The 27,635-nt window shown below is 36.9% G+C and overlaps 1 protein-coding gene and 1 long non-coding RNA gene across 2 annotated transcripts; both read right to left on the bottom strand.

Moving 5' to 3' along the window:
- Positions 1 to 5,775: 5,775 nt before the first annotated feature.
- Positions 5,776 to 26,724, bottom strand: GCLM (glutamate-cysteine ligase modifier subunit). Its single transcript, XM_032247913.1, has 7 exons — positions 26,179 to 26,724; positions 21,401 to 21,466; positions 18,774 to 18,858; positions 14,804 to 14,863; positions 13,590 to 13,792; positions 11,906 to 12,020; positions 5,776 to 6,484 (listed from the first exon to the last, which is right to left on the bottom strand). The coding sequence occupies exons 1-7, from the start codon at positions 26,302 to 26,304 to the stop codon at positions 6,315 to 6,317; spliced, it is 825 nt and encodes a 274-aa protein (XP_032103804.1). The 5' UTR covers positions 26,305 to 26,724; the 3' UTR covers positions 5,776 to 6,314.
- On the bottom strand, positions 9,709 to 11,310 carry LOC116529977. The gene is made up of 2 exons (XR_004259767.1): positions 10,865 to 11,310; positions 9,709 to 10,833 (listed from the first exon to the last, which is right to left on the bottom strand). It is a non-coding gene; the product is annotated as an uncharacterized LOC116529977 (long non-coding RNA).
- Positions 26,725 to 27,635: the final 911 nt, after the last annotated feature.

The following is a 27,635-nucleotide window of genomic DNA, read 5'->3' on the forward strand; positions in this document are numbered from 1 at the left end:
GAAGAAATAAGTAAACGCAAATTGTTGGAGGTGAGCAAGGATGGATGAGTGCCTCACCAAACCTAGTCTCTACTTCATTGTAACAGAAACCAGTTTTTTTATTTAAAGTCACAGAACACAGACTTCAGTGGACACACTGCTTCCCAGCTTAAAATAGCTTCTTTTATAGTCTTTTGCAGCCAAATGTGCCTAAGTGACTACATTTTAGCCAATTAGGTATAAATTGGGCGCGTTTGTTCTTTTTTTTTTCTTTTGAGACGGAGTCTCGCTGTGTTGCCCAGGCTGGAGTGCATTGGCATGATCTCGGCTCACTGTAACCTCCGACTCCCGAGTTCAAGCGATTTTCCTGTCTCAGCCTCCCAAGTAGTTGGAACTATAGGCACCTGCCACCATGCCCGCCTGATTTTTGTATTTTTAGTAAAGACAGGGTTTCAGTATGTTGGCCAGGCTGGTCTTGAACTCCTGACCTCGCAATCTGCCCGCCTCAGCCTCCCAAAGTACTGGGATTACAGGCTTGAGCCACCGCGCCCGGCCTATTTTTTTTTTTCTTTTTGAGATGAAGTTTCGCCTTGTCGCCCAGGCTGGAGTGCAATGGTGTCATCTCAGCTCACTGCAACCTCTGCCTCCCAGGTTCAAGCAATTCTCCTGCCTCAGCCTCCCAAGTAGCTGAGATTACAGGCGTCTGCCACCATTACCAGCTAATTCTTTTTTTTTGCATTTTTAGTAGAGATGGGCTTTCACCATGTTGGGCAGGCTGGTCTTGAACTCCTGACCTCAGGTGATTTGCCTCGGCCTCCCAAAGTGCTGAGATTACAGGCGTAAGCCACTGCACTCGGCCCTCATGACCTTTTAAAGTGAATTTTACTTCCTAGAAAGTTGGGTTCGCGGGTTTTCAGGCAGTAAGTTTGTGCCATAAGGATGAAGGCATGCTTTAGAGATGGCATAGCAGTGAGAAGGAAAAAATCAACTCGTGGAGCTGTCCTATGAGCCCTCAAGAGCCTTCTAGATTTTTCACCTGTGGGAAACACCTTGTTAAAAACTGTTACTTAGAGATTTTTCTATTTGCAGCAGAGCCTAATGCTAACTGAAGAATTGGATAAAAAAACAAGACATGTGGGTGTAGCCATAAAAGAATGCACCTTCCTTTAAGGCATGAGGGAAGAGTCGATACTTGAAACAGAGAATGTGAATGCAAGGATGTTCAATTGGAGAGAAGAGGAGATTTGGGATAGATGATAACTTCTGTAAGTAGGTGATACATCTCAGAAGAATGGAAATGGTTTAGATAAACTCTTGTGGCAAATGTAGTGAGGAGCAAAAATAAATTTTGGTAGGGCCAAGTAGCAATGAGACTATGTAAGAAGATGAATAGAAGAGAAAGGCTAGATTTGAAGAGGAGACAAATGGTGTAGAAAAAAAGTGAACTAATTGGATGTAGGTTGCAAAGATCAAAGCATCAAAGAACAGCATCAATCATAATAGTACTGGGCACTTAATATCTGCTAGATACTAGTCGAAGTGCTTTACATGTATTCACTTATTTAATCTCCATAACTTTAATTTGAGCAAATTCATGAAAACAGAAATTAAGACAGAGGGAGGCGTAGAAAATTGGGAAGAATATTAGAAAATCATTCAATGTCTAATATTTGCAATCATGGCCCCTTTCAAGTTAAAAAAAGAGAGAAAGGAGAAAAGCAACTCATATAATCTAACGTCAAGAAACAAATATAAGCAACTAAAATTGTCAGTACATATTCATAATATGAGAAGACTGAGTTGGTCTATCAACAAATATACCATAGGCAAAAAAGTGTTTTTACGTGGGCTTACCAGGTTTGCCCTGTTCTTTGCCTATCTTCTTTAACTGAAGTGGATTTAGAGCAAATACAGTATGCCTAATTTTAGGCAAATATATACAATACAGTTGTCCCTTGGACAACACAGGTTTGACCTGGGAGGTTCCACTTACGCACTTTCTTCTGTCTCCACCAACTCTTCCTGTTCCTCCTCAGCTTACTCAACATGAAGACAAGGATGAAGACCTTTATGATGATCCACTTCCAATTAACAGTAAATGTATTTTCTTTTCCTTATGATTCTCTTAAACTTTTCTTTTCTCTAGTTTACTTCATTGTAAGAATACAATATATAATGTATACAACATATAAGATATGTATTAATCAACTAGTTATCTGCAAGACTTCTGGTCAACAGTAGGCGATTAGTTAAGTTTTGGGGGAGTCAAAAATTATCTGTGAATAATTCACTGCAACCTCCACCTCCCATTTTCAAGTGATTCTTGTCCCTCAGCCTCCCAAGTAGCTGGGATTACAGGCATGGATCACCATTCTTGAATAATTTTTGTATTTTTAGAAGAGACAGGGTTTCACTATGTTGGCCAGGGCGATCTTGAACTCTTGGTCTGAAGTGATTCACCCGCGTCAGCCTCCTAAAGTGCTGGGATAACAGGCATGAGCCACGGCGCCCAGCCAGCAGATGCAGCCTTTTGTTGCTTTTATTCATATACAGATTCCTTCCTTTTCTCCCAAATATACCGTATGTTCCTTGAAGATAGGAGTTGTTTTTCACCTGTGTCCATCTGTAGCACAGTGCCTAACACATAGCAGGCATTCAATAAATCTTTGTGGTATGAATGAATGCATAAATAGCTTTATGACTTGGATGTTTTACAATTATTATATTCGAATCATACTCAGTTTGAATTCAAATAATTCAAAAATCAATATAATGCTTCAGGATGTTTCCAGCTATTGAAATAATCCAATTAAAAAATATACAACTCACACTTTATTTTAGTTAAATTCATAATGTAAGTAATATTAAAAATTATAAATATTTAATAATACTTTATAATTTGCTTTTATAGTATACTACAGACACATAAAAAGTTGAATTATCTAATTAAATATTTTCCCTTCCTATGTTTCTAATTCTAAAAACTATAAAACCATTAAAGTCATGTTATATATTTTTCAAAAATAAAGCTGCCATATCCCATCACCAACTTTACAGGAAAAAGATATAAGTTCTGGTATAATAGGAAGTTAATGATGAAAAAAATAGGTTCAGAATTTTAAGTTGGTGTATTTGAATATGAAAACACAAATGATACAAATGATTTAAATACTCATTAAAACAGCTTCACATTTCTCTAAATGCATATTTTGCAGAAGGATGAACTGTCAGCCAATATACAATAAATATATCAACTGTTTACATTCCCAAATACTGAAAGTACTGGCTGTAAAACCTAGAAAGAAAATGTTAAAGGAGCATCATTAAATGAGCCTTAGACCTTTTATCATTGAAAATTAAGATCCTAATTTTAGTTACTACTTGGCTCTGGTATGGGAAAGTCTGAACTATTCATGCAAAATAGAGTAATTTTTTATTTTCCATTTTATAAATAGCTGTTATCCAAATGACCTTTTTTGAAACCTGAAAAATTATTAGCTATTATTTGTGATTCAAGTTCTAGCAATGGCCATCTCCAAATGGATATTCTATTAATGTACTAGCACAATATGATCTTTTACATCATGTGAAAATACTGGTTGCTTTTGGTGACTACAGTTTCCTGGATGGGAATTCAAGAAAGACTCAGAAAAAATTCCAAGTTACAGTACACTGTGTTAAAGTAAGGCTCCAGTGTATTTTGAAAATGTAATGAATAAGCAACAGCTTTTTTTCATATTTATTGGAAAAAAAACAATTGTATAAACTTTTTCTACCTTTGTCACACTGGATTTACATCTCAAAAAACATGTTATATAAACTGTTGATAACTTAGTTTCAGTTTTAAGTAATTATTTGGTAGTATTACTACTCTCTATTTTATGGCTTTTTAAACATTAAGTCCTTAAATATTTGAAAAGTGTTCACTATAGTCTGATAGTCCATGAAAAAAAGATGTGAACATCAGCTTGGAAAACTTCTATATAAAGCCTTAAAAATCAGTGTTTTAAAAAAGATTATTCAATAACAGAAAATCAAGAGTACAGAGGTAAAATTAAAAGCTCATTAAAAATTCCGTACATGATCCCCTTCAGAAAATGAATCTATAGTCTTGTTTCTTTGTCAAGAGTTGAGGGTGCGGGTAGATCACCAGAAATCTCTGCTGAAGTTTAGATATATTAGAAACTAAGATTTTTTTTTTCCCCATTTTCAGAATAACCCTTCAAACAATCCATTTTTATAAGTCCAGGGTTATAAAAGCAATAAATGTGCTATTAAAGTTTCCTCTTAAAATATCTTGGCCAATTTACTGTATAGATTTAAAATAAAATGAACACTTGTTTAAGGACTTATATGGAAAAAAAAGGTGGTACATTTCCAAATTTAAAAGTGAACTATATATATTTAATAACATTAAATACAATTAATATAAAGCTAGATGGTTTAAATAGTTCAACGTCTAAACAAGTTTTACCAGGCAAATCATATGATTTCACACAATTTCTGTTTGTTTGTTCACATCTCGCTCTGTCACCCAGGCTGGAGTGCAATGGTGTGATCTCGGCTTGCCACAACCTCCGCCTCTGGGGTTCAAGCGATTCTTGTGCCTCAGCCTCCCTAGTAGCTGGGATTACAGGCACCTACCACCACGCCCGGCTAATTTTTGTACTTTTAGTAGAGATGGGGTTTCACCATGCTGGCCAGGCTGGGCTTGAACTCCTGACCTCAGGTGATCCACCCGCCTTGGCCTCCCAAAGTGTTGGGATTACATGTGTGAGCTGTGCCCGGCCAGATTTCACATAATTTTAATGATCAAATTATCCAATCAGTAAACCACAAAATCTTACTTAGGAAAAAGGTCTGTTATATTTATTTTGAATATGGAACCATAGTTCTTTTCCCTAGGTTGAGAAAACTTGAGCAAGATTAGTTTTATTTAGGCCCATGGTTTAAAAATACTGAGACACAAGAGATTTTTAAAGAAGTTTTCAAACTATTCAGGTTACAGATACCAGTTTATAAAATTAAGGAGACCTATAGTGTATATCAAAGGTTATAGCTTATTTATTTGCAATTTTGTGGTTTTTAAACTAATGAGGAATTATACGAAATGACTTAGTCTCTTTTAAGCTATAAAATTTTAATTATATTATTCGGCTTTAAAATAGTTAAAACTGTATCTCAAAGTTGTTTAAGTAGATAATGTCTCTCCAGAGCCCACAGTATCCCAACACATGGTAAGTACTCAATACTTATTGAAGATTTTTTTTTTTTTTTGAGACGGAGTTTCATTCTTGTCACCCAGGCTGGAGTACAATGGCGCGATCTCTGCTCACTGCAACCTCGGTCTCCTGGTTCAAGTGATTCTCCTGCCTCAGCCTCCTGAGTATATAGGTGCCCGCCATTATGCCCAGCTAATTTTTCTATTTTTAGTAGAGATGGGATTTCACCATGTTAGCCAGGCTGGTCTCAAACGCCTGACCTCAGGTGATCCACCCACCTCGGCCTCCCAAAGTGCTGAGATTACAGGCGTGAGCCACTGGGCCCAGTCACTTATTGAAGATTCTTGAATGAGTAGCAATATATACTAAGGATGGATCAATAATTTAAAAGAATCTGGAGATGATAGTAGTTGCTTTTATAAAACCCCCAAACAATAATTTCAAAGTTTCTCCTCTCCTTTTCAGATTTACTTTTTTTTTTTTTATAAGTAATAGAATATGGCACAAGAATACATGGTTAAATCTTTACAGCTATACTATATGCAAGAACACATAAAAAAAATTTAAGCTTCCATTCATGTATTGAAGAGTGAATTTTATTTACACTACTAGTAAATCCCAGCTACTCCAGTTACTCTGAGATGTAGTTTATCGATAACAGGAAAAGTATCTTCTTCCAGTATTTCAGTTTTAACAATTGTAATTAAATTGCTTATAGTAAGAGTTAAGAAGCAATTAATGAATTTTTTTGGAAATAAAAAATATGTATATACATTACCCTGATAACTAGGCCAAAATATATCTAACAACAAATTTTCTTGATTTATATTAGTCATAAAAATAAAGGAAAAATATATTGCAAATATTTTCTTTATAGACAATTTCAATTAGAAAACAATAGTTTAAGGAAACCAATACAGTGGTTCATGAGAATGGATTGATAGGGAGGCAAAAGAAGTATTCAAAACTTGACAGACAACATACTGTCAAATATGACAAAAGGATATCTGCCTCAATGACACCATTTACAGGCAATAACTAGATTTTTACACATCCCAATTTTATCTTATATTCAAGGAAATTACAGGTCAGTAAGTTATGCTCCTGAGTCAGTTAAGAACCCCTTCTTTTAGCTTGTAAAATGTAGCCTTTTGATTTGATAATTCCTCTACTTTTCACAATGACTGAATATCGCAGTAGCCACAGTGGCACCCACTCCTGTGCTTGAATGTCAGGAATGCTTTCCTGAAGAGCTTCTTGGAAACTTGCTTCAGAAAGCAGTTCTGAAAGAAACAACAACAAACAAAACTCCAGCATGTTAATTGGAAAACAAAAGTACTTTACTATGCAGGTAGGCAGTTAATAATAAAGAAACACCTCAAAATTTAATATAAAATATGCTTATCCTTCATGTGTGTGCTATGAAGCTGAACCAGAATATTAGAAACTCCCAGGCAGTTATTTAAAAAGTATCTACACTTGTACCCCAGCCTATTTAATTCATAACTTTTGGGGAGTGGAGCCTAAACATCCGCAGGTTTTAAAGATCTCCAGGTGATTCTAATGTATAGTCAGGGTTTAAAGAAAAAAAAAAAAAAGTCACTGATAATCCTATCAATTGGAGATGATACCATTGTCATGTATTTCCTTACAACTTTTTTGGCGTATATGGGTATATATCTTCATATATATCTCCATCCATATCTTGAATATATATCTCCATATCTTATATCTGTATCTGTGTTTGTATATATATATCCATATCTTACAAAACTAGAAATCATACTGTAGTTACAATAGCCTTATTTACTTTTTCCACTTATATTGTGAATATTTTCCCATGTAATAATCTGTGAAAACATAATTTTTAATAATTTCCCCAATACTATATTAGATATCATAATTTATATATCTCCTTATCATTGGTCAAAACATTTAGTTTTTTTCCTAATATTTTGCTAATAAGAATAAGGCCAAAATAAATATTCTTTTTCAAAAAATATTTTCTTTTCTTTTTTTTTTGAGACGGTATCTCACTCTGTTGCCCAGGCTGGAATGCAATGGCGCAATCTTGGCTCACTGAAACTTCTGCCTCCTGGGTTCAAGTAATTCTCTTGCCTCAGCCTCCGAAGTAACTGGGATTACAGGCGCGTGCCACCATGCCTGGCTAATTTTGTATTTTAGTAGAGATGGGGTTCACCATGTTGGTCAGGCTGTTCTCGAACTCCTGACCTCAGGTGATCCACCCACCTCGTTCTCCTAAAGTGCTGGGATTACAGGCATGAGCCTGGCCTCAAAAAATATTTTCAAACCAAAATTGGCTTATTACACACACACAAAGTTGTGTGATGGGAAGAGGTAAAGACTGTATATATTATAACCATACTAATTACAGTACATTAAAATGGTGGTTTGCATTACAAATAAGTCTGTAAGTTTAAATATACATAATGTTATCCAATGTATAGACTTTCTTTATATAATACAATTATCAGAAATGCCAAAAAAAAGCCATATACACATAAATAATGGCTTTTTTTTTAAATAAAAAATGCCCATTTTACAGACGATATTTTAAACAATGAAAACACCAATGGCTCTGATGACAACTGGGGCACTGATCCATAAAAACCCTTTCTAAAAATAGAAATATGTATACCAACAATGCTTTAAGCATCTGAATACATATCATTGCAAGACCATTTAAATAAATTTTTATCAACTATATCTTATAAAAAAACAATCAAGACATAAATTTATCTCCAAATATGGAAGAAACAATGTCCTCCAGGTATCACAGTGATGCCAGATGATGAACATTTTAAAATGCATGCCTGGCTATGGAGTGAAGGGCCAAAGTACAAGTACATTCTTAAAGCTAGATACACAGTATATTGCCAACTGCTCTACAGGAAAGGCTATAGTTTACACTTCCACCAGCACCAGCAGCTGATAATTTTAGAGTGCCGCAGTGCCAATACTTTTTTTTTTTTTTTTGAGACAATGTCTCACTCTGTCACCCAGGCTGGAGTGTAGTGGCACAATCATAGCTCACCGCAGTCTCAAACTATCGGGCTCAATCAGCTTTCCCACCTCTTTCTCCTGAATAGCTAGGACTAGAGGCATGCATCACCAAGGCCAACTAATTTAATTATTTTATTTTTTGTAGATATGAGGTCTTACTATATTTCCCAGGCTGGTCTCAAACTCCTGGACTCAAGTGATCCCCTGCCTTGGCCTCCCAAAGTGCTGGGATTACAGGTGTGAGCCACCGTGCCCAGCAAATTCCAAGTTTATACCCAAGCTCTCTATGACTGTTCTGATCCCATATCCTACCCTCCTCTCCTCACTGCCTCTTCTCTGGCCACACTGGCCTCACCTCCTTACTGCATCCTGAAAACCTCAAGCACATTCACACCTTGGGGCCTCTGAATCAGTTTCTCCCTCTTCCTTGAACACACTTTTTCCAGATATTCACATGGCTCACTCTTTGCCTGCAGGTCTCTGATTAATATTCCCTTAGCAGAGAGACCTAAAACATAAAACGACGACTAACTTGGATACTCTTTCTCCTTCAGCCAAATTATCTCCATAGCATGTACTACCATTTATCGTATGTAACATTTATTTTATAGTCTGTCTCCTCCCATTAGAATATAAATTCCACGCGGACTGGTTTTTGTCTGACTTGGTTCTTTATCTCTAGTACCCAGAACAATGCCTGGCAAATGGTGCTCAAATGTCCATTGAATGAATCAATCAATATGCAAAGATTCCAGTGGGGTCAGAAGCAACCTACAGATAGGGATTAAGTAAGCATCTTTACAGTTTGATTTGGGAGTGCTAAAGGATACACCTATTCCCAAATGAACTGCTGTGATACCTGAATAACATTAATAATAAACAGTCAATCAGTGTTTATTAATGTTAGCTGTTTGGCATTACTTTACATGTGGTAAGTACTTTTCTGAGTACTTTACATGTATTAACTCAGTTAATCCACATGCTAACCCTATGAGATAGATACTATTATCTCCTTTATGGGGGAAACTGAGGCATAGAGGCTAGGTAACTTGGTCTAGGTCACACTACTAGTAAATGGTAGTTTTCATAAATAGAATGCAAATGTCTCCTTGGAAAAGTAACATTACTACGGGTTTATCAGATTCTCTAACAGAGAAGAGGACCACCGAGGGAAAGAGAGGTAATACAGATTGGATTTAATTCAAGTGGGAGGCAGGAAGCAAATAAAAACAGAAAGTTCTAAATTCAGGATCACCTACTTTACAATTTTACTCTCTAGTTAAGTTGTTACTACAACTTCTAGAACAAAGGGTAATGGAAAATAAACCCATTATGAGGAGTAAGAGTAATTTTTAGAACGGGGGTAGACCTTCAGGGAATTTATGAACAAAATTCTATTTTAAATGACAAGCAGAGTTAAATGTTTTACAATTTGGTTGTTTAAAAAAATAAAAAATTTGACACAAAATCAGAGACTATGCTATTCATTTAACTATATACTTTTAAAATTCAGCTGTGGCTGAACTCTTTAGTCAGTAAACATGACAAATTAAATCAAAAGTTGCATCATTATAAAGTGTCTGAAGGTTCATTAATGATAAATGCAGGATAAGCCTGCATTTTCACCAAAAGTCTTAGAATTTAAAAAGACAACCAAGTATCAAATTATATCAGTAATACAATATAAAAAAGGATTAAATCTCTCTCCTCATATACATATACAATATATTTTGCCATAATTTCTAAATGCAACATTTAGATATGTGAAAATAAAACACTAGACACCTTCATCTTTTCCTATTTCCTTTACTACTAGATTGAGTTTTTTTTCAAGTGAAGCTAGAAGAGAGTACAGGCTGGATCATCAGTGGTTGGTAACAGTTACTGTCAGAAGAGCCTCCAAAAAGTAAACAGACACATGACACCTGCCAACATATGGAAAGTTAAAATTTAAATCACTCATAGTTCAGAATAAATCAGCATAACAGTTTGTTAGATTTTTCACTAAAATGGCTTAAAAATCAATTTACTTCGTTGTGAAAGCTCTACTGGGGAGGCGAAAGTCACTGTATTTTATTCTGGTGTGATTTAAATGAAAATGGATAAAGTTTTCATATTGAAATACTGTAATACTAACATTTCAAATCAGAGAGATAATATAGTGGAAAAGGGTCCAAACTAATCCAAGACTTAGGTCAAGTTCAAACTTTGTTCAAAGCCAGCTGGGTGACCTTGGCTAGTTCCTTTCACTCTGAGGCTCTATTTCCTGACTAAAAAAATACATAGGTTCAGGTGTTGTGAGGATTATAGATAATCTCTCTGAGGCATTTGGCTTGATGCTTGGCATTCAAGGAACAATAACTATTAAAATTTTTTCTTCTCCATCTCCCCCTCCTCTGATGAAACAGTGAAGAAATGAGAATGAAGTAGACTGCTAATAAATAATATAAAGTCTTAACAGATTATTCACAGCAATCTTAAAATAAGCAAACTGAATCAACCCACTGATATTATGTCATTTTTTTAGGTATGGAAGTAAAAGCTGAACATTTTTTTGACGGGAATTATCTCTAAAATATAATTTCCTCTAATATTTATTAAATCAGAACTTCCATAAAAATGTCATCAAGAGGTAAAACTTTCACAAGATATTTCTCACTTATAACCAAACATTTTTCATTTATAACCAAAAATAGTAACATACAGGCTCTCTGAAACATTTATCTTTGCAAATTATGTTCAATATTCTCTTCTAAGTCTTTCTAGTTATCTTATAAAATGTTGTAAAAAATTATTCTACAAAAGGCAGATAAGCCAGTTTTATTAATCAAATAATATTTCTGATTAACACTAAACATATGGCTTGATAGTAACCATTAATAAAATACCTAATTACCTATCCTAAGATACTTATTAAGTTTTGAATTAAATTACATGTGCCATGTTTTTCAGATATTTATCCCCTTAAATAAAGTGGCCTTTTGGCCAGCTGCAGTGGCTCACGCCTATAATCCCAGCACCTTGGGAGGCCAAGGTGGGGGAATTTCTTGAGTCCAGAAATTCAAGCCCAGGCTGGGTGACATGTGAAACCCTCTCTCTACAAAAAATACAAAAACTAGCTAGGTGTGGTGGTATGCACCTAGTCCCAGCTACTCGGAAGGCTGAGGTAGGAGGATAGCTTGAGTCTGGGAGGTGGAGATTGCAGTCAGCTGAGATCATGCCACTGCACTCCAGCCTGGGTGACAGAGCAAGACTTCATCTCAAAAATAAATAACTAAATAAATAATCAAGTGGCCTTCTGGTCAGTCTTTGCTGTACTAGATAGGATTATAAATATTGCTATTTGGAACGTCTCAAAAGATCTTTTCTGTGTAGTTTAGTATTTGTGAACCTCAAAAGACCAGATATTCAGGAAATGATCCCTTCACTTTTTTTCACCATTGGTACAGAGACAAAAATAAAGTTTTCTGAAAATAAAATAAAGGCGTATATGTTTTGAACCAATCATTAAGAACAGTTCGGATAACACTGTATTTTTATCACTGTCCACACTTAAAATTAAATATCAACAAGTACCTTTTTGCAAAACATTTATGATCAATCAATATCATGAAAATCTCTATTATTGATCATAAACAAAAGTTTATGATCAATCTCTATAATGAAAATATCAGTTTTACCTTTTGGATCATTGTGAGTCAATAGCTGTATGTCAAATTGTTTAGCAAATGCAGTCAAATCTGGTGGCATCACACAGCAGGAGGCAAGATTAACTTGGTTACTATTTGGTTTTACCTAGAAGTGAAAATAAAATCATGATATCACTACTAAATTAAATATAATACCAAAAGTAGAAAGCAATAAGCAATAACATAATTTTAGAATATATGAAAAATCACAATCCACAGTGCTTAAAGTTTACAAAATACTTTTACATGAATATCTTTATTAATATATGCTTTTCTAACCTAGATTAGTGGTAAGGTTAGACATTCCCTATTACCTTTTCCTTATGTAATAGGGAAAGGAAATATAACTCTAGCAGGAGGAAAAAGCCAACACAGTACAACACTTTTTTTTTTTTTTTTTGAAATGGAGTCTTGCTCTGTCACCCAGGCTGGAGTGCAGTGGTGCAATCTCCGCTCACTGCAACCTCCACCTCCTGGGTTCAAGCAATTTTCCTGCCTCAGCCTCCTGAGTTGCTGGGATTACAGGCACCTACCACCACACCCAGCTTGTATTTTTAGTAGAGACGAGGTTTCACCATGTTGATCAGGCTGGCCTCAAACTCCTGACCTCAGGTGATCACCTGCCTTGGCCTCCCAAAGTGCTAGGATTACAGGTGTGAGCCACCACACCCGGCCTGTATTACACTATTAAAAAGTCCCCTGTTAGAACCATTTAACAATCTAGTACATCTGCCTAGAAAACAAACATGATTTTTGTTAGTTTGTTAAGTGTGATGGTTTCAGCTACAGAGGGAATAGGTCTTAAAGGTAGAGGATCAAATGCAAGTAAATACATTTAATGTTAAAGTGTAAAATGTGGCTATTAATCAGACACATTTTGAAAGAGAAGAACTGATAGCTTCCAGTAGCTGCACTGGTTAATTTGCATTCTGAATCATCTAAGTCTCTCTAGAAGTTTCTTGATCACATTCCGGCTATCATCAAGTCAAAGGGAGAAGGGGAAATACTTTCTCTAGGGTCTTCCTGTCCACAAGAAACTATGAAAGCTCTGAAAAGGAGAAGGCTGAAGAAGAAGGAAAAGGAATAAAGAAAAATACTGAGAGTAAAGGTAAAATGCTAGTAAGTGATTTTCCTAATAATTCTGTAGGTTATTAGACTTGAGAGTGGGAATAATTAATTTATGACACTCACTCCCTATCAACTTGTATGAACTGAGAGTCTTACACATCTATTAGAATAACAGAAAAATATTTGTTATACATAATATTCCCTTACTTAGGAAATTAGAGCCTGGTCTAATAGTACCTAAAGAAAAACCTTCATTTTTTTTTTAGGTACTATTGTTTTTAGCACGTAAGTACAACCGGAGGAAATGGCCTTAACTCATTTGGCTATAAATGTTTTAACACACATTTTTCTAGTATTTTTGTCACTCATTTTAACTAGGATTAACATTCAGTTAAATCAGAGATATATTTAAATAAAAACAAACAAAAACCCCAAATGATTTAGATAAAACCTGCCTCAAAACTCCTGCAGAAACAAAACAAAACTCCCACATGTGGAAAAGTCCCCTGCAGGGGCGGCCACTATGTGCACGATGCTCAACAGCATGCAGCAAAGACTGAAAAGGGCAGGTTCTTCCCAGAGTGCTTATGATCCTGCCATCCCTTACCTGTGCCCACTGATACAGCTGTTCCAACTGTGTTTTGTCTAGATCAGAGGTACCTATGGCAACAATCTTTTTGCTCTGAACTAAGTTTTCTAATTCCTCCCAGTAAGGCTGTAAATGCTCCAAGGAAAGATTAACTCCATCTTCAATAGGAGGTGAAGCAATGATCACAGAATCCAGCTGTGCAACTCCAAGGACCGAACAGGCTGATAGGAAGGAAAACACAAAGAGAATAAATGCTTGTTACATCATAAAAACAAATATTTCTAATATTTTCAAAGTATTCCACTGAATTCTGTCTATATTCTTCACTAGTTTTCAAAATAACAGATTATTTTGTAGTTTACTTTTTATTTAGAACATTTCCATCTTTTAAAAATGTTTAAGTGCCCATTTGCCTACTTGCTCTGTGTGGCAGATAAGTTGGTTTCTCTGACCTGCCTTTTTCCTAGGCAGTTTGCAGCTACTACATGCTCCTCCTTCTGGGGAACAAAATGTCTTCTTGTTTCCTAGGTCCCAGAAGTCTTTAGTAGCTCCCTTATCTTCATAAAATTTTCTTCTCCAGTTCTACTTGCTCACTACTATCACATACAGATGATCACCTGAATAATGACCCAATATTCTGTAACTGGTAGTCACAGCAAAGAATAAGCTTGAGACACTGGAAAACTGAATGTATGGTCTTAATCCACATTTATAAAGATACATAATTTCTTAATTTCTGTAAAAATAATTTAAGAGCTTATTTTAAATGATTATTCATTCTAAAGTTATATTAAAGAGCCAGTCATTTACGTTTTCAATATATGTAAACACGGAATAATTTTTAAAAGTATTGAATAACTTTAATATCACAATAACCTAAGTGCTAAAAATAGATATAAAATATTTGGATTTTTTTTTTGCCATTGTTCATTTTTATATTTCACCTATAGTACTAAAAGAGCTAAGAATACGATTAAGAACTTCTATCTCCAAACAGACAGTGAATATTTAACTACGTTACACCTTTCACATTCCTCTTGCATATCAAAATATGACCATACCTAAGTCACTATGATTTTATAGAAGCCTTAAGAAATTAGGCTAGAACTTTAGAAGGTAAAATTGGAATCAACTCATTTTCTTTCTACCTGAACCTAAACACAAGTTATAACTAATACACTTATACTAATTTAAAGTCCACTATTAAGATAAAAAGTTCAGTTTTTACTTACCCATGTCAACTGCACTTCTAGTTGATGATGAAGAGTTTGATCCTACAATGAACAGTTTTGCTGGGTAACAAAGAAAACGAAACCCATTACTACATTTGGATACACATTTCACTATATGCTAGTATTAACACTGTTGCAATACTAAGATGACAGACAATCTTGAATGAATTATTTTTCCTTTCCCAGTTACATAACTTTATAGTTTTAATTTTAAGACATAAATATATATATTTCCACTGTACTTTTAAAATCATGTGCTAGGTGCCAACAAATATCTGTTTACAAAACAAAAAGCAAATATTTATTTCCCATTGAAGGCAAGTCAGGTAACTATTGGAAATTAAATTACTTGAAATTTATATTTTTATGATTTAAAGATTAATAGAGCACATTATATACTTTCTCCAATAAACTAAAATCTATATACAAAGACTAAACTAAAAATGTAATGAAAAGAAAACAAACAAACAAAAAGAATCCACAATTCTACCTTCCTAATATAATTATTTTCATTTTCAGATATTACGTTCTAGTTTTGGTCATATAAAGTAGAGCATAACATTATTTCTACTTCTATTTGGTTTATCTTTATGTAATAAATATTTTAAATATATTTCTATGTAGTATTTGGTTATCTTAAAACTTCTTTAATTTAGAAAATTTGTAGAGACAGGGTCTCATTATATTGCCCAGGCTGGCCTTGAACTCCTCGCCTCAACGGATCCTCCCACTTCAGCCACCCAAAGTGCTGAGATTACAGGTGTGAATCACCACAATTTTTTTTGAGACAGGGTCTCACTCTCATCCAGGCTAGAGTGTAGTGATGCGATCACAGCTCACTGCAGCATCCAGCTTCCAGGCTCAAGTGTTCCTCTCACCTCAGCCTCCCAAATAGCTAGGACTACAGGCATGTACCACTACACCTGGCTAATTTTTTCTTTCTTTCTTTCTTTTTTTTTTTTTGTAGATACATGGCCTTGATATGTTGCCCAGGGAAGTCTTGAACTCCTGGCCTCAAGCAATCTTCCCAAGGTGCTGGGATTACAGCACCACACCAGGCCAAATTTCTTTTTTTATCCTAATAGTCATGTGCTTACTGTAGAAATGAAGACCTATAAAAGTAAAGACCAAAAAGAACTGCCAGTCTCATCACCCAAATTACTGTTTAGATTTCTGTGCATTCTGTGTTTTTTGTTTGTTTGTTTGTTTTGTTTTGTTTTTTCCACTTAGGGGTGGCCTTGAATGTATTCTGGGTTTTTAGTGTATAATTTTAAATATGTTTTTTTTTTTTTTTTTTAGACAGAGTCTCACTCTGTTGCCCAGGCTGGAGTGCAGTGGTGCCATCTTGGTTCATTGCAACCTCCTCCTCCTGGGCTGAAGCAATTCTCGTGCCTCAGTCACCCGAGTAGCTGGGATCCTGCACCACCATACTTGGCTAATTTTTGTATTTTTAGTAGAGATGGGGTTTTGCCATGTTGCTCAGGCTGGTCTCGAACTTCTGGCCTGAAGTGATCCACCCGCCTCGCCTCCCAAAGTGCTGGGATTACTGGCATGAGCCACTGCACCCAGCCAACTTTACATACACATTTTTTAATGGTTGAATACTGTTTTGTAATTTTGAAGAGTGTCATTTATGAAATGAGTTCTACTTATTAACATTTAGGTTAGTAAATGTTCCATTAGTAGTTCCAGCTTTCTGTTTTCACATATATAATGCCAAAACAAACATCTTAGTAACTTTTTGTTCAGCATTATACTGTATCATTTCCCAGGGATGAATAGATAGAAATGTAATTATGAGTCAAAGCACTGTGAAGTTTTGTGTAAGTCTTGCTATGTTTTAAAAGATGTGTGCCAGTTTACTACACCACCACCAATTAAGAATTGTTCTAACAACATAGGATGCTATTATTAAATTCTTTTTTTAATTTAGTAGGTACAATACCATACGTACCCAGGACCACATTAATTGGCATTTCTTTGGTTACTAGGAAAGTTGAGTCATTTTCTCTATTTGTAAGATTGAGGCTTTCGCTTCATTTAAACTCAATTTTATATGTACATATTTACTTTATGTAAACTCACTGTTCAAAAAAATAAATTTGCTCAATAGACAAACAGGTAGAGTAGCAGAAGAGCAAGAAAAGAAAAAAATGAAGAGAGGAAATGGAGAAAAAATAGGGCTAATGAAATACCCTTATATAAAGTACCTGACATTTGATATATGCAACACATTTTCTTGTATGTTTCTTATATCAGTCCATTCCTACTGCTAGATAATCTCTCTAAAAACACTGCTTCCCTGAGATTACTCCCTATTGAACAGCCATCCCAGCTTCCCTACTATTTGAGAGTCAGTATTTACTATTTTGGCTAACTTTAGCCCCTATAACTGTGAAAACCCTCCCCACTACTATTTCTCTGTCCATGAATTTGTGCCATCTGAAATAGCCTCCTTTCTCTAAAAGACAAGCCTTTTTGGATAGGTAGAAAGAGGAAAGCTCTTAATATGGGGAGAATTTTGATACCTATAAAAAAAAATCTCAAGCCCTATAGGAACTGAGTATAACTTCTAAGAGACCCAAGATAGAACTAAATCATGAATTACAATCAACCTCAGAAAGAATGTTGCTTTACATCCTTTCTGACACAAATAGCGTTGTGATATTAAAAGGAAAAAATGGGTTTTGGAGTTAGGCATACCTGAGTGGATTCTTCATTCAACCACTTATTAGTTGTATGACAACTTTCAAGTTATTTAATATCACTAATGCAATGGGATAACAGACTTATCTTACAGGATTGTTTTGAGAATTAAATGAGAAAATATAACCATAATGTGCCAAGTACAGTGCCTGGCACAAAGCAAGACTCAATAAATGGTAGTTATTAACAACCACAGTAACAACATGGTAGCAAATAATAGCTACCTAGAACTTACTTTGAGGCAAGCACTGTGCTAAGTGCTTCTTTTGTTATTTTATCCAATTTACAAGAAGCTGGAGAAACAGATACATCCTCATTTTATAGAAGAGAAAACTGAGGCACAAGGAGGTTAAAGTCTTTGTTAGCCCAACAGTATACTAGCTTGTAATCTGCACATCCAGAAACTTCAAAGCTCAAGCTTTTAATGACTATGCTATGCTGATTGTAAGGTAAGGGCAGAAATGGCACATCTTTTCATTTGTGTATTCCTTGAGCGTAGTACAATTTCTGGAATTTGTCACTTACTACATTTCCTGAATGGGTGTTACAATATTTTCTTTTTCTTCATGTAACTGTTGCCCAGACTTCTTTTTATATTCCCAGGTGACCTCAGACATTGCTTACCAGTATCTTACCAGGAAAGGGGTGCTTATGCTTGCTTTGGGGACACTGCTCCTAAGCCTTCCCTTTATCCTTTCCATCTCCTTCACCTTACTCTTTCTACTGAAGTCTGACACATTAATTACATGACATGATGACATCATCATGAGAAAAGCAAGTTGAAGTTCAATTCTGATTCTTTTTTTTTTTTTTTTTTTTTTGAGACAGAGTTTTGCCCTATCACCAGGCTAGAGTACAGTGGCACAATCTTGGCTCACTGCAACCTCCACCTCCCAGGTGCAAGTGATTCTCCTGCCTCAGCCTCCTGAGTAGCTGGGATTACAGGTGCTTACCACTGCACCCAGCTAATTTTTGTATTTTTAGTAGAGACAGGGTTTTGCTGTGTTGTTGTGATCCGCCTACCTCAGCCTCCCAAAGTGCTGGAATTACAAGCATGAGCCACGGCGCCCAGCTATGACTCTTATATAATAGCCAGCACTGACCTCCTATAACTCCATCTTGGAGTTTAAGTAAAATTATGTTAAAAAAGAATATTTGTATTTCCCACATTTAGTGTTTGACCAAAGAAAGGCTTATTCTAATGCCTAACAAAACCTATCACTTCCACTATGTAGCAATATAAATTGAAAAGACTGGATTTTACCAGAAACTTTCATTTCTTCTCTTTCATCAGGATTTATCTTTTCTACTGCATGAGATACAGTGCATTCCAAGACATCTGGAAACTCCTATAATAAACACATAATATTTAAAATAAACATAAAATTTAATGCTTCTAATTATAAAATTGTCTATAATCCAGAATGCCCTTTAGAAGCAGAGAACCTGTAAGACAACAGATGGGATAACAGACTTATCTTGCAGGATTGTCTACCTGCAAGATAAGGCCTGGGTGGGCTTCACAAGGGTTGTAAAGCTCTGAAATAAAGGTTAAATGGTGTGTGTTTTTATCTATTTTCTGGGAAAATGTGTCTCATTTTGACCAGGTATTTAGAAGGAAGCATTGTCAAAAAAATTAAACAAGCAATTGGGGGATATGTGAGGAGTCAGAACCACTAGCACAGCAGATAACTTTACCCTAAAAAACAATGAAAAACAATATTATCCATCTGGATGACATATTAAAAACTTTCTACATTAATTACAAACTTTTTCTTTTACTTTTTAATTTATTTGGATTTTAATGTTATTGGACTTTAACCTGCAAGTGGATTTCGTTTTTTTTTTTTTTTTTTAAACAGATTTTATTTTTTAGAGCAGTTTTAGGTTCACAACAATATCAAACAGAAAGTAGATTGAACAGATTTCTCATTTACCCTCCAGATTCACATACACACAGCCTCCCCCATTATCAACATACCCACCACAGTGGTATACATTTGTTACAGTTGATCAACCTACATTGACATGTTATATTCACCCAGGTCCAGTTTATCTTAGGGTTCACTCTTGGTGTTGCATGTTTTATGGGTTTAGAAAAACGTATAACATGTATCCACCATTACAGTATCATACCCGTTACAGTATCATACGCAGTAGTTTCACTGACATAAAAAACTTGTGCTCTGCCTATTCATCTATCCCTCTATGCTAATCCCTGGCAATCACTGGCCTCTTTACTCGTTTTTGTTTTTGTTTTTTAACTAGACTAGCAAAGCTATAGTCTACATAGTTTTGTTTTTTCCAGAATATCAAATAGTTGAAATCATACAGTATGTAGCCTTTTCAGATCTTTTATTTAGTAATATGCACTCAAGGTTCTTTCATATCTTTTCATGGCTTGATAGCTCATTTCTATTTAGCATTGACTGATATTGCCTTGTCTGGATAGTTTATACATGCATTCGTAATTGATACATACATTCGCTTACTGAAGAACATCTTGGTTGCTTCAAATTTTAGCAGTTATTAATGGAACTGCTGTAAAGATCCCTGCACAGGTTTTTGTGTGGAAATAAGTTCTTGGCGCCTTTGGGTAGATACTAAGGAGCAGAATTGCTGGATTGTATGACAATAGTGTATTTAGTGTTATAATCACAAGAATTTTATTTTTATTTATTTATTTTTATTATTTTTTGAGACAAAGTCTCACTCTGTTACTCAGGCTAGAGTGCAGTGATGTGATCTCAGCTCACTGCAACCTCTGCCTCCCAGGTTCAGGTGATTCTCTTGCCTCAGCCTCCCCAGTAGCTGGGATTACAGGCATGCACCACCATGCCCTGCCATTTTTTTTTTTTTTTTTTGTATTTTTAATAGAGATGAGGTTTTGCCATGTTGGCCAGGCTGGTCTCGAACTCCTGAACTCAGGTGATCTCCTCTTCAGCCTCACAAAGTGCTGGGATTACAGGCGTGAGCCACTGCGGCCAGCCTATAATCACAAGCATTTTAAACCAAAACTTTTTTCGGAGTGTGGCAGAAAAAAGCAAAGGTCATTTGAACATATTTTAATGAATAATTACCAGGATAATCACAAAGTATTAGTACATATAAATCAGAAACACATTAACTTACATTTATAATATTACACAAAGTAAACAGCAAGGGCTTTCCCATGATTCTTGAGCACTTTTATAGCACACATCAGGAGTTCAGTAAGTGTTTACATGTCGAGCATAAGTAAAATAAATAGCCATTTCAGAGAAACAGAGATTGATTTAAAAAAAATTACTCAATGTCTATATAGCAGCTATGGAGTTACATAGTTGCAGTATGCCCGGTGGAACCAATATTCCCAGCACATGTCCTTTTCCATACTTTTAAAGTAGCTAAGTAATGTGCTATGAGCCTTTGACTATGTTGTATACCAAAGAGTGGTTTAGTGTTTTGTACATTAACGTTTCTGATAGTAGCCGTATACTGACATTTAATGGGCACAATTCCTTATTGCTTCATCAGAAACTGACATTTGAAAAATTATTTCCAGTGACTTTGAGTCTACCAAAGCAATCTACCAATCAAAACTGATAATCATTCCTCTACTAGACCAAATATAAATGAAAATAAAACACCGATAGTGAGGAAACCATGGTGAGAACATAAATAAGCATGAGAATCCTAGTATCTTGTCTGGCTAACAAGTTGCCTACAGTCTAGATTTTCTGTTTTATGTATAAGCCTACTGGATGAGAGTGCTGTCTCAGTAAATCAACCACAGAGAGTTTTATGGCTAATTGCCTATTTGACTTCCCTCACAAAACTGAAGAAATTAACTTCCTGTTTACTTTACTTCCTTTTTGACCTGCGTGATGGTTGCATTCACATTTCACTTACCCTGACCAAATCTGCGTTGATTTGGGAACTCCACTCATTCAAGGTTTTTTGGATACAGTCATGAAGCTGCAAAAGGAATGCATTTTGAAACTGTTAATCAAAGCTTATACACTTTTCTATACTCCTACAATAAGAATATATTAATTTGATAGGCAGAAAAAAAGACAGCAACAGGAAATGCCATAGAAACCTCAACTTTAATTCTACAAGGTTTTTGTTTTTTCAACATAGATAAATTCAGGCTTTTTTTCATCCTACTCTTGTTTCTCAAATATTCTTGAACTAAACCAGTTGTCTAATTATTTTAAAGTGTTTTTGTACCAGTGAAAATTTAAGTGAACTGTTGGGACATAAAAGTATTCATAGGCCAGGTGCAGTGGCTCATGCCTCTAATCCCAGCACTTTGGTAGGACAAGGCCGGCAAATCACTTGAGGTCAGGAGTTCAAGACCAGCTTGGCCAACATAGTGAAACCCTGTCTCTACTAAAAACACAAAAATTAGCTGGGTGTAGTAGTGCAGGCCTATAATAGCTACTTGGGTGGCTAAGGCAGGACAACTGCTTGAACCCAGGAGGCAGAGGTTACAGTGAGCCACGATGGTGCCATTGCATTCCGGCCTGGGCAACAGAGCAAGACTCTATTTCCAAAAAAAAAAAAAAAAAAAAAAGGCATTCATAAAGAAACAAAAATAAGGTTTATAAACACAGAAACTTGGAGTCAAGCCCAGGCTGTCTGACTAGAATTCATATCACAACTATGCTACATTTCTTAAAGATCGACAAACAAGTTAAATTATTGGAGAATAAGTGTGGCTGGAGGACTCTTACCTCAGATTCACCTGTGTTGTTTATTAAAAATTCAGATTCCTGAGCCTAATCCTAGACACACCGAATCACTCTCCAAGAGCAGTCTGGAGTTTTCATTTTAACAAGTGTCCCATGTAGAGTACTTTATGTACTCTAAAGTCTGAGAACCACCAGGATAGACATATCTTGCAGAAGTCAATTTGTATGACAGTCCAGAAGTCATTTCCTAACATTTAGGTGTACCTCTAACCTATCTTCACTGTTTTCTTAGATAAACAAAAAAATTTTTTACACAAATATTACAGTATGGTATGTTGTAAATCAATTCAAACATACTTTACTAAAATGTATTTCAAACTTATTTCATAGTAGTCCAAAGACATACATTCACATAGTAAGCAAAGACCCATATGCATTATATGTATATACATATAATGAAACAAAACATCCACAAAACAACATTTAGGCTCATAACATGCCAGGTACCCTAATGGCTTCTAATATATTAATGAGAAAAAAATATACTGCTCCATGACTCACTGAACTGATTTATGATCGATAATGGGCCAATGCTGGCTATTTGAAATCATTGCCTTATTAGATAACCAAGGACACCGTGTTTTGCATTCTTCTGTGGGCAATCAATGCAAAAACAAATGAGTAACTAGAAGCAAGCCCCTGAATTGCAAAAGCACTTTCCTAATAGAAACAGCAGAGACCAAACTTCTGAACTATCTGAACTATGATTGCTTATGATAAAAATTGATATAAGCACTTTACTACTTATCTCTTAGTACAAGTTTATCAATTTAAGGGCACAGAACTACCTATATTAAGATATACGATACTTAACAATAATTTATGTGCTATTCACAACAATACACTTGAATTCAAGTTACATGGTCTACATCTTTATGTAAAGCATATTTATAACCAAATTTAAGTCAGTGGATAAAAATGAGTTGATAATCATTCCAGAAAGAATTACAAATCATAATATTCTCTTAAAAATTAGTAAAAATTGAAGGAGCAGAACCAACTAGAGGTTAAAAATTCTATTGGAAGTGCTTTGGCTCAAATTGTGGGAGAATTCTAAGAAATTTCCCTTTGGAAGGATGGCTCATTTGTACACTTGAGGCTTTCCTGATGAATTCAATTCAAGAAGGAAGTATATTTTCAGAGTATTCACCTCCTTCTTGAAACCATTTCTTTAATTAATCTTGGATTCTGCAAAATGTCAGGACAAATCATAAAACAGTCTAATGTTATAATTACATAAAAAATTCATTGACTTTATCACAAACCTAATGATTTTTAATCTTGTAAATTACATGTTCTCTATATTGACTAAACATTAACCTTGTACTTGGGTTAATGTTTGTCATTAACATTTAATGTTTATGTTTGTCCTCTGCGCTCTTCATTCTTATCATACGCACACAATATCACTGAGGATAAGCATCACCACAACTTAGCCTATCATTAGATCTGGAATTGTGTAAGAATTTTTAAAATACCACGATTTAACTGGTCAAACACCCTTACAACAAAGAACTGGGCAAAACAGTTCTATAATGATCTACTTAAAAAACTATTTGATTTCATAAAATTCCAGTGAAACAAAAAATCTGGACAGAAGTCATAACATTTTTTTTTAAATTAGAACTAGAAGAGACTTTGTAAGAAATTTAACTGAACTCTCGACCCAATATATACATTTTCTCAAAAATAAGTGATTTATTCCATTTATTAATCTCTTTAGTGAGGTTGAACTGTTCCAAGTAGTACATCCCAATTTGGAGCTCTGGATGCTACAAAGTTCTTTTTACATAGAAACAAAATGTGCCCCCTTTTTATAGTTTCCCTATAATATGATTCCTTCAGGTTTTCCTCCAATGTTTTCTAGTTTCTTTAGTTTTGCCCTACTCTTATGAAGCACCCTAAATAAAACATTACAAACCAGAATTAGTCAATTGAACAATGTTTTACAAACTGTGGTGTGTGACTTTGTGCATCGAGAAATCAACATTTTAAAAATTAAAGACAGAAAAAATCAGAATACACAGTATAAAATAACGGTTAATATCTTTTTGTGAAGCCTGTTTCAGATATACTGATATACAACTATTAACTGGATTGCAAGATAAAATGTACTTCTTACTGTGTTTGCAGTCGGAAACTCTTGAGTCACTAGAGTATGCTATTGTGAGATAGATAAAATTTCACCCAATATCACCAACAGTACAGGAAGAAATTAAGGGTCTATGTACCAAATACAGAAATATTTATCTTTGGGAGAAACAGCCAAAGTAGGTGGTTTAAATAAAACAAAACGTACACACTAGGCTGGAACGTGAACACAGAATATAGTACAGACTCAGATTCCTACTAAAGATACAAGCAAGCGTTCTCATCTCTTGATGGGCACTGACCCCAACCAGGCCTGGGCAGAGGTCCAGCACTTACTCAGAGGGATGCTGTGTGCTGCTGCATGGTCTGTTATCAACATCTCATATAAGAGAGCAGAAACCGCCTATGAACACAGCTGATTCCATAATATGACATAGTTTAGGAAAGTTTTTTCTTTTAATTAAGATTTGTTTTATCTTTCTGATGGAACCAGATGACAGGGAGATAGATGCCATGGTGAGCATTTTCACGTATTCTCTCACAACCTGATGAGGAAGGTGTTTTTACCCAACTTTAAAGCCATGTAAACAGACTCAGAGAGGCTAAGTAACTTTCTGAAAGACATATAGCTCCTAAATCTAAAGGTTTTCTTATTTTTTAAATACTAAAATTGTCCCATACCACCAATATGCACAATATGCAGTCTGTGGATGACTATCTGCTCAGAAATAGCCAACAACAAATAGGAATAACACGTTTGTAATTCCAGATTAATTACTGTCACCTCCAACTAGTGACTAGTCTTTTTATTTTCCAGTTTTTACGAAACTTTTATTTTTTAATTGATATATGATATTTGTACATATTTACGGGGCACATGTGACATTTTGTTACATGCATAAAATGTATGATAGTCTGTTACATGCATAGAATGTGTAATGATAAAGCATACACAGATGCACAGATAAGTGCATAGAATGTGCAATGTCAGGCCAGGTGTGGTGGCTCACGCCTGTAATCCCAGCACTTTGGGAGGCTGAGGTGGGTGGATCATGAGATCCGGAGTTCGAGACCAGCTGGCCAACATAGTGAAATCCCGTCTCTACTAAAAATACAAAAAATTAGCCAGGTATGGGGGCACATGCCTGTAATCCCAGCTACTCGGGAGGCTGAGGCAGGAGAATCGCTTGAACCCGGGGGGAGATGGAGGTTGCAGTGAGCCGAGATCGCGCCATTCCATTTCAGCTAGCCATGGCGACAGTGCAAGACTCCGTCTCAAAAAAAAAAAAAAAAAAAGTGTAATAACGAAAGTCAGGGTATTTAGGGTATTTCAAAGCCAAATTTGAGTGCCTACTCATTTGCCTCACTGCAACATAGAGTCTAATGTCAACATTCTAGAAGCTAGGTGTACTAGAAATACTACTTCATCTGAATGCACCAAAGGATAATCTCCGAAATACTCCTTTACCTGGACAGGGTGGGGGAAGGAAGCAAGAGACGTGGAGAGGGACAGAGCGACGTCCTGGCCCTCTGTTGACCTCCGTGCTAGGAAGAGGGACCCTGGATGTTTGAGAGTTCTGCTTCCAGCCTTAAGCACCTACAGAGGCGTCACTCAGTGCGCAGCTGCACCCGCTAAGTTTTTAAGACGCGTTGCCCCCAGCAGCGGGTTTGGACCCCAGATCGCGCCTACACTCGCCCCGGCATCTTCCCGCGGGCGAAGCCCAGGTGCGCCCAAGGCCCTGCCACCCTCCCTCACCCGCGGGAGCTGCTTCTTTCCCGGAACCGCCCGGCCTGGCCTGAGGCCTGCCCCAGGAGCCCCGCGGTGACGCTCGCCGCGCTCACCTCCTCGCTGTGCGTGGACGGGCACTTCTTCCGCAGGCGGCCCCAGTTCAGCAGGTTGCCTGTCTGCAGGTGCAGGGTGCGGGCCCGCGCCAGGAGCGCCTTGGCCGCGCGGCTGTCGGTGCCCATGGCAGCGGCCGCCAGGGGCGAGCGGCGACCGGGCTGCAGGAGGGCGGGCAGGCGGCCGCCCCACAGGACGCGGTGCCCGAGGCCCGAGAGAGGCCCGAGAGGGAGCGCGAGGCTGCCGGTGCCGCGCAGCTGGAGCCCGGCCTGCGCTCGGGCCCGAGAAAGGCCAAACGGCGGCGGCCGGAGAGGAAGGCACCGGTGGCTGCGGCTGTGGCTCCGGCTACTGCGGCCGCTGAGAGAGAGCTGACCATAAATTGTGGGAGCTGTTTCCTGGAAGACAATGACTAAGCAGAAATCGCGGCAGAGAAAGTGCTTCGTAACCGTTACTCGTCCCGCTGCGGGACAGGGGCGGGGCGCGAACGGGCTGCGGGACGCCGGCCCGCGAGTGACTGGCCCTCAGCCTGAGGCGGGCGTGGCAACGGGCGGTGCGCGGCGGGCGCGCGGGCCCAGAGAGCGGGGCGGAGCGGCCCGGAGCGCAGCGCGCGGCAGGGCTCCCCCTGGCGGTCAGAGGACGTCGCGCCCCAGACGCCGCCTACGCCTGGTGCGGGCTCCAGGCGTTCGGGTCGTGGCTCCGCCCACCGCTCCCAGGCTGAAGGTTTCCATCTCTTTAAAGGGCCGCCTCAGAGGACACCGAGGCCCGGAAATACTACCTGGTTTTCGTTCTCAGAAGCAGGTGTTAATGCGCAAGCATCCTCTTCTTTTCGCTTTGCTGCGTTCAAGGACCTTCTCCCAAACGACTAATTTTTCTTCATGTCCATTAATTAAAGGTCTTGATTCACATTATTTGCTGGCAGTGTGTGAAGTCAATGAACAAGACTGTGTCTTTGTCCTTGAGACACATAAACTCTACCCAGAGACAAGGCCTAAGCACAGGAAACAAGTAATTTTATAATATCATAAGGCAGTTACTCTCCAGATGAATTCAGATTAAAGAGGGCACTTGAGCCGGTGAGATCACAGAAAGCTTTTATCACCCACCCCTTTAGAGGTGGTCGAAATTATTTACCCCTATCAAATTTCACGTGTGGTGGTGGACTCAGTGTAAACATAAAATTGAACATCTGTTGAGCTTTCCTCAACAATCTTTCACTTTCCTTGAGGTGAATCAGATTATTAAAGGCAAAAGGAGATTCTCATTATAAGTGGGGACAATAGCCATTGAAAAGAGAGATGAACCAGTTGGTAAAATGGTAAGAATTAGGGGAGGAATAGAAACAAAGATCCTTCTAGGAAGTTAGAAATTGAGCCTAATGTTATCATTAGAGTGAACCGGCAATCAACAGAATGAGAAAAAATTTTTGCAATCTACCCATCTGGCAAAGGGCTAATATCAA

Source organism: Sapajus apella, unplaced genomic scaffold (assembly GCF_009761245.1).
Source record: "Sapajus apella isolate SASKATOON/1434 unplaced genomic scaffold, GSC_monkey_1.0 scaffold64, whole genome shotgun sequence".
In the NCBI taxonomy this organism is placed as follows: domain Eukaryota; kingdom Metazoa; phylum Chordata; class Mammalia; order Primates; family Cebidae; genus Sapajus; species Sapajus apella.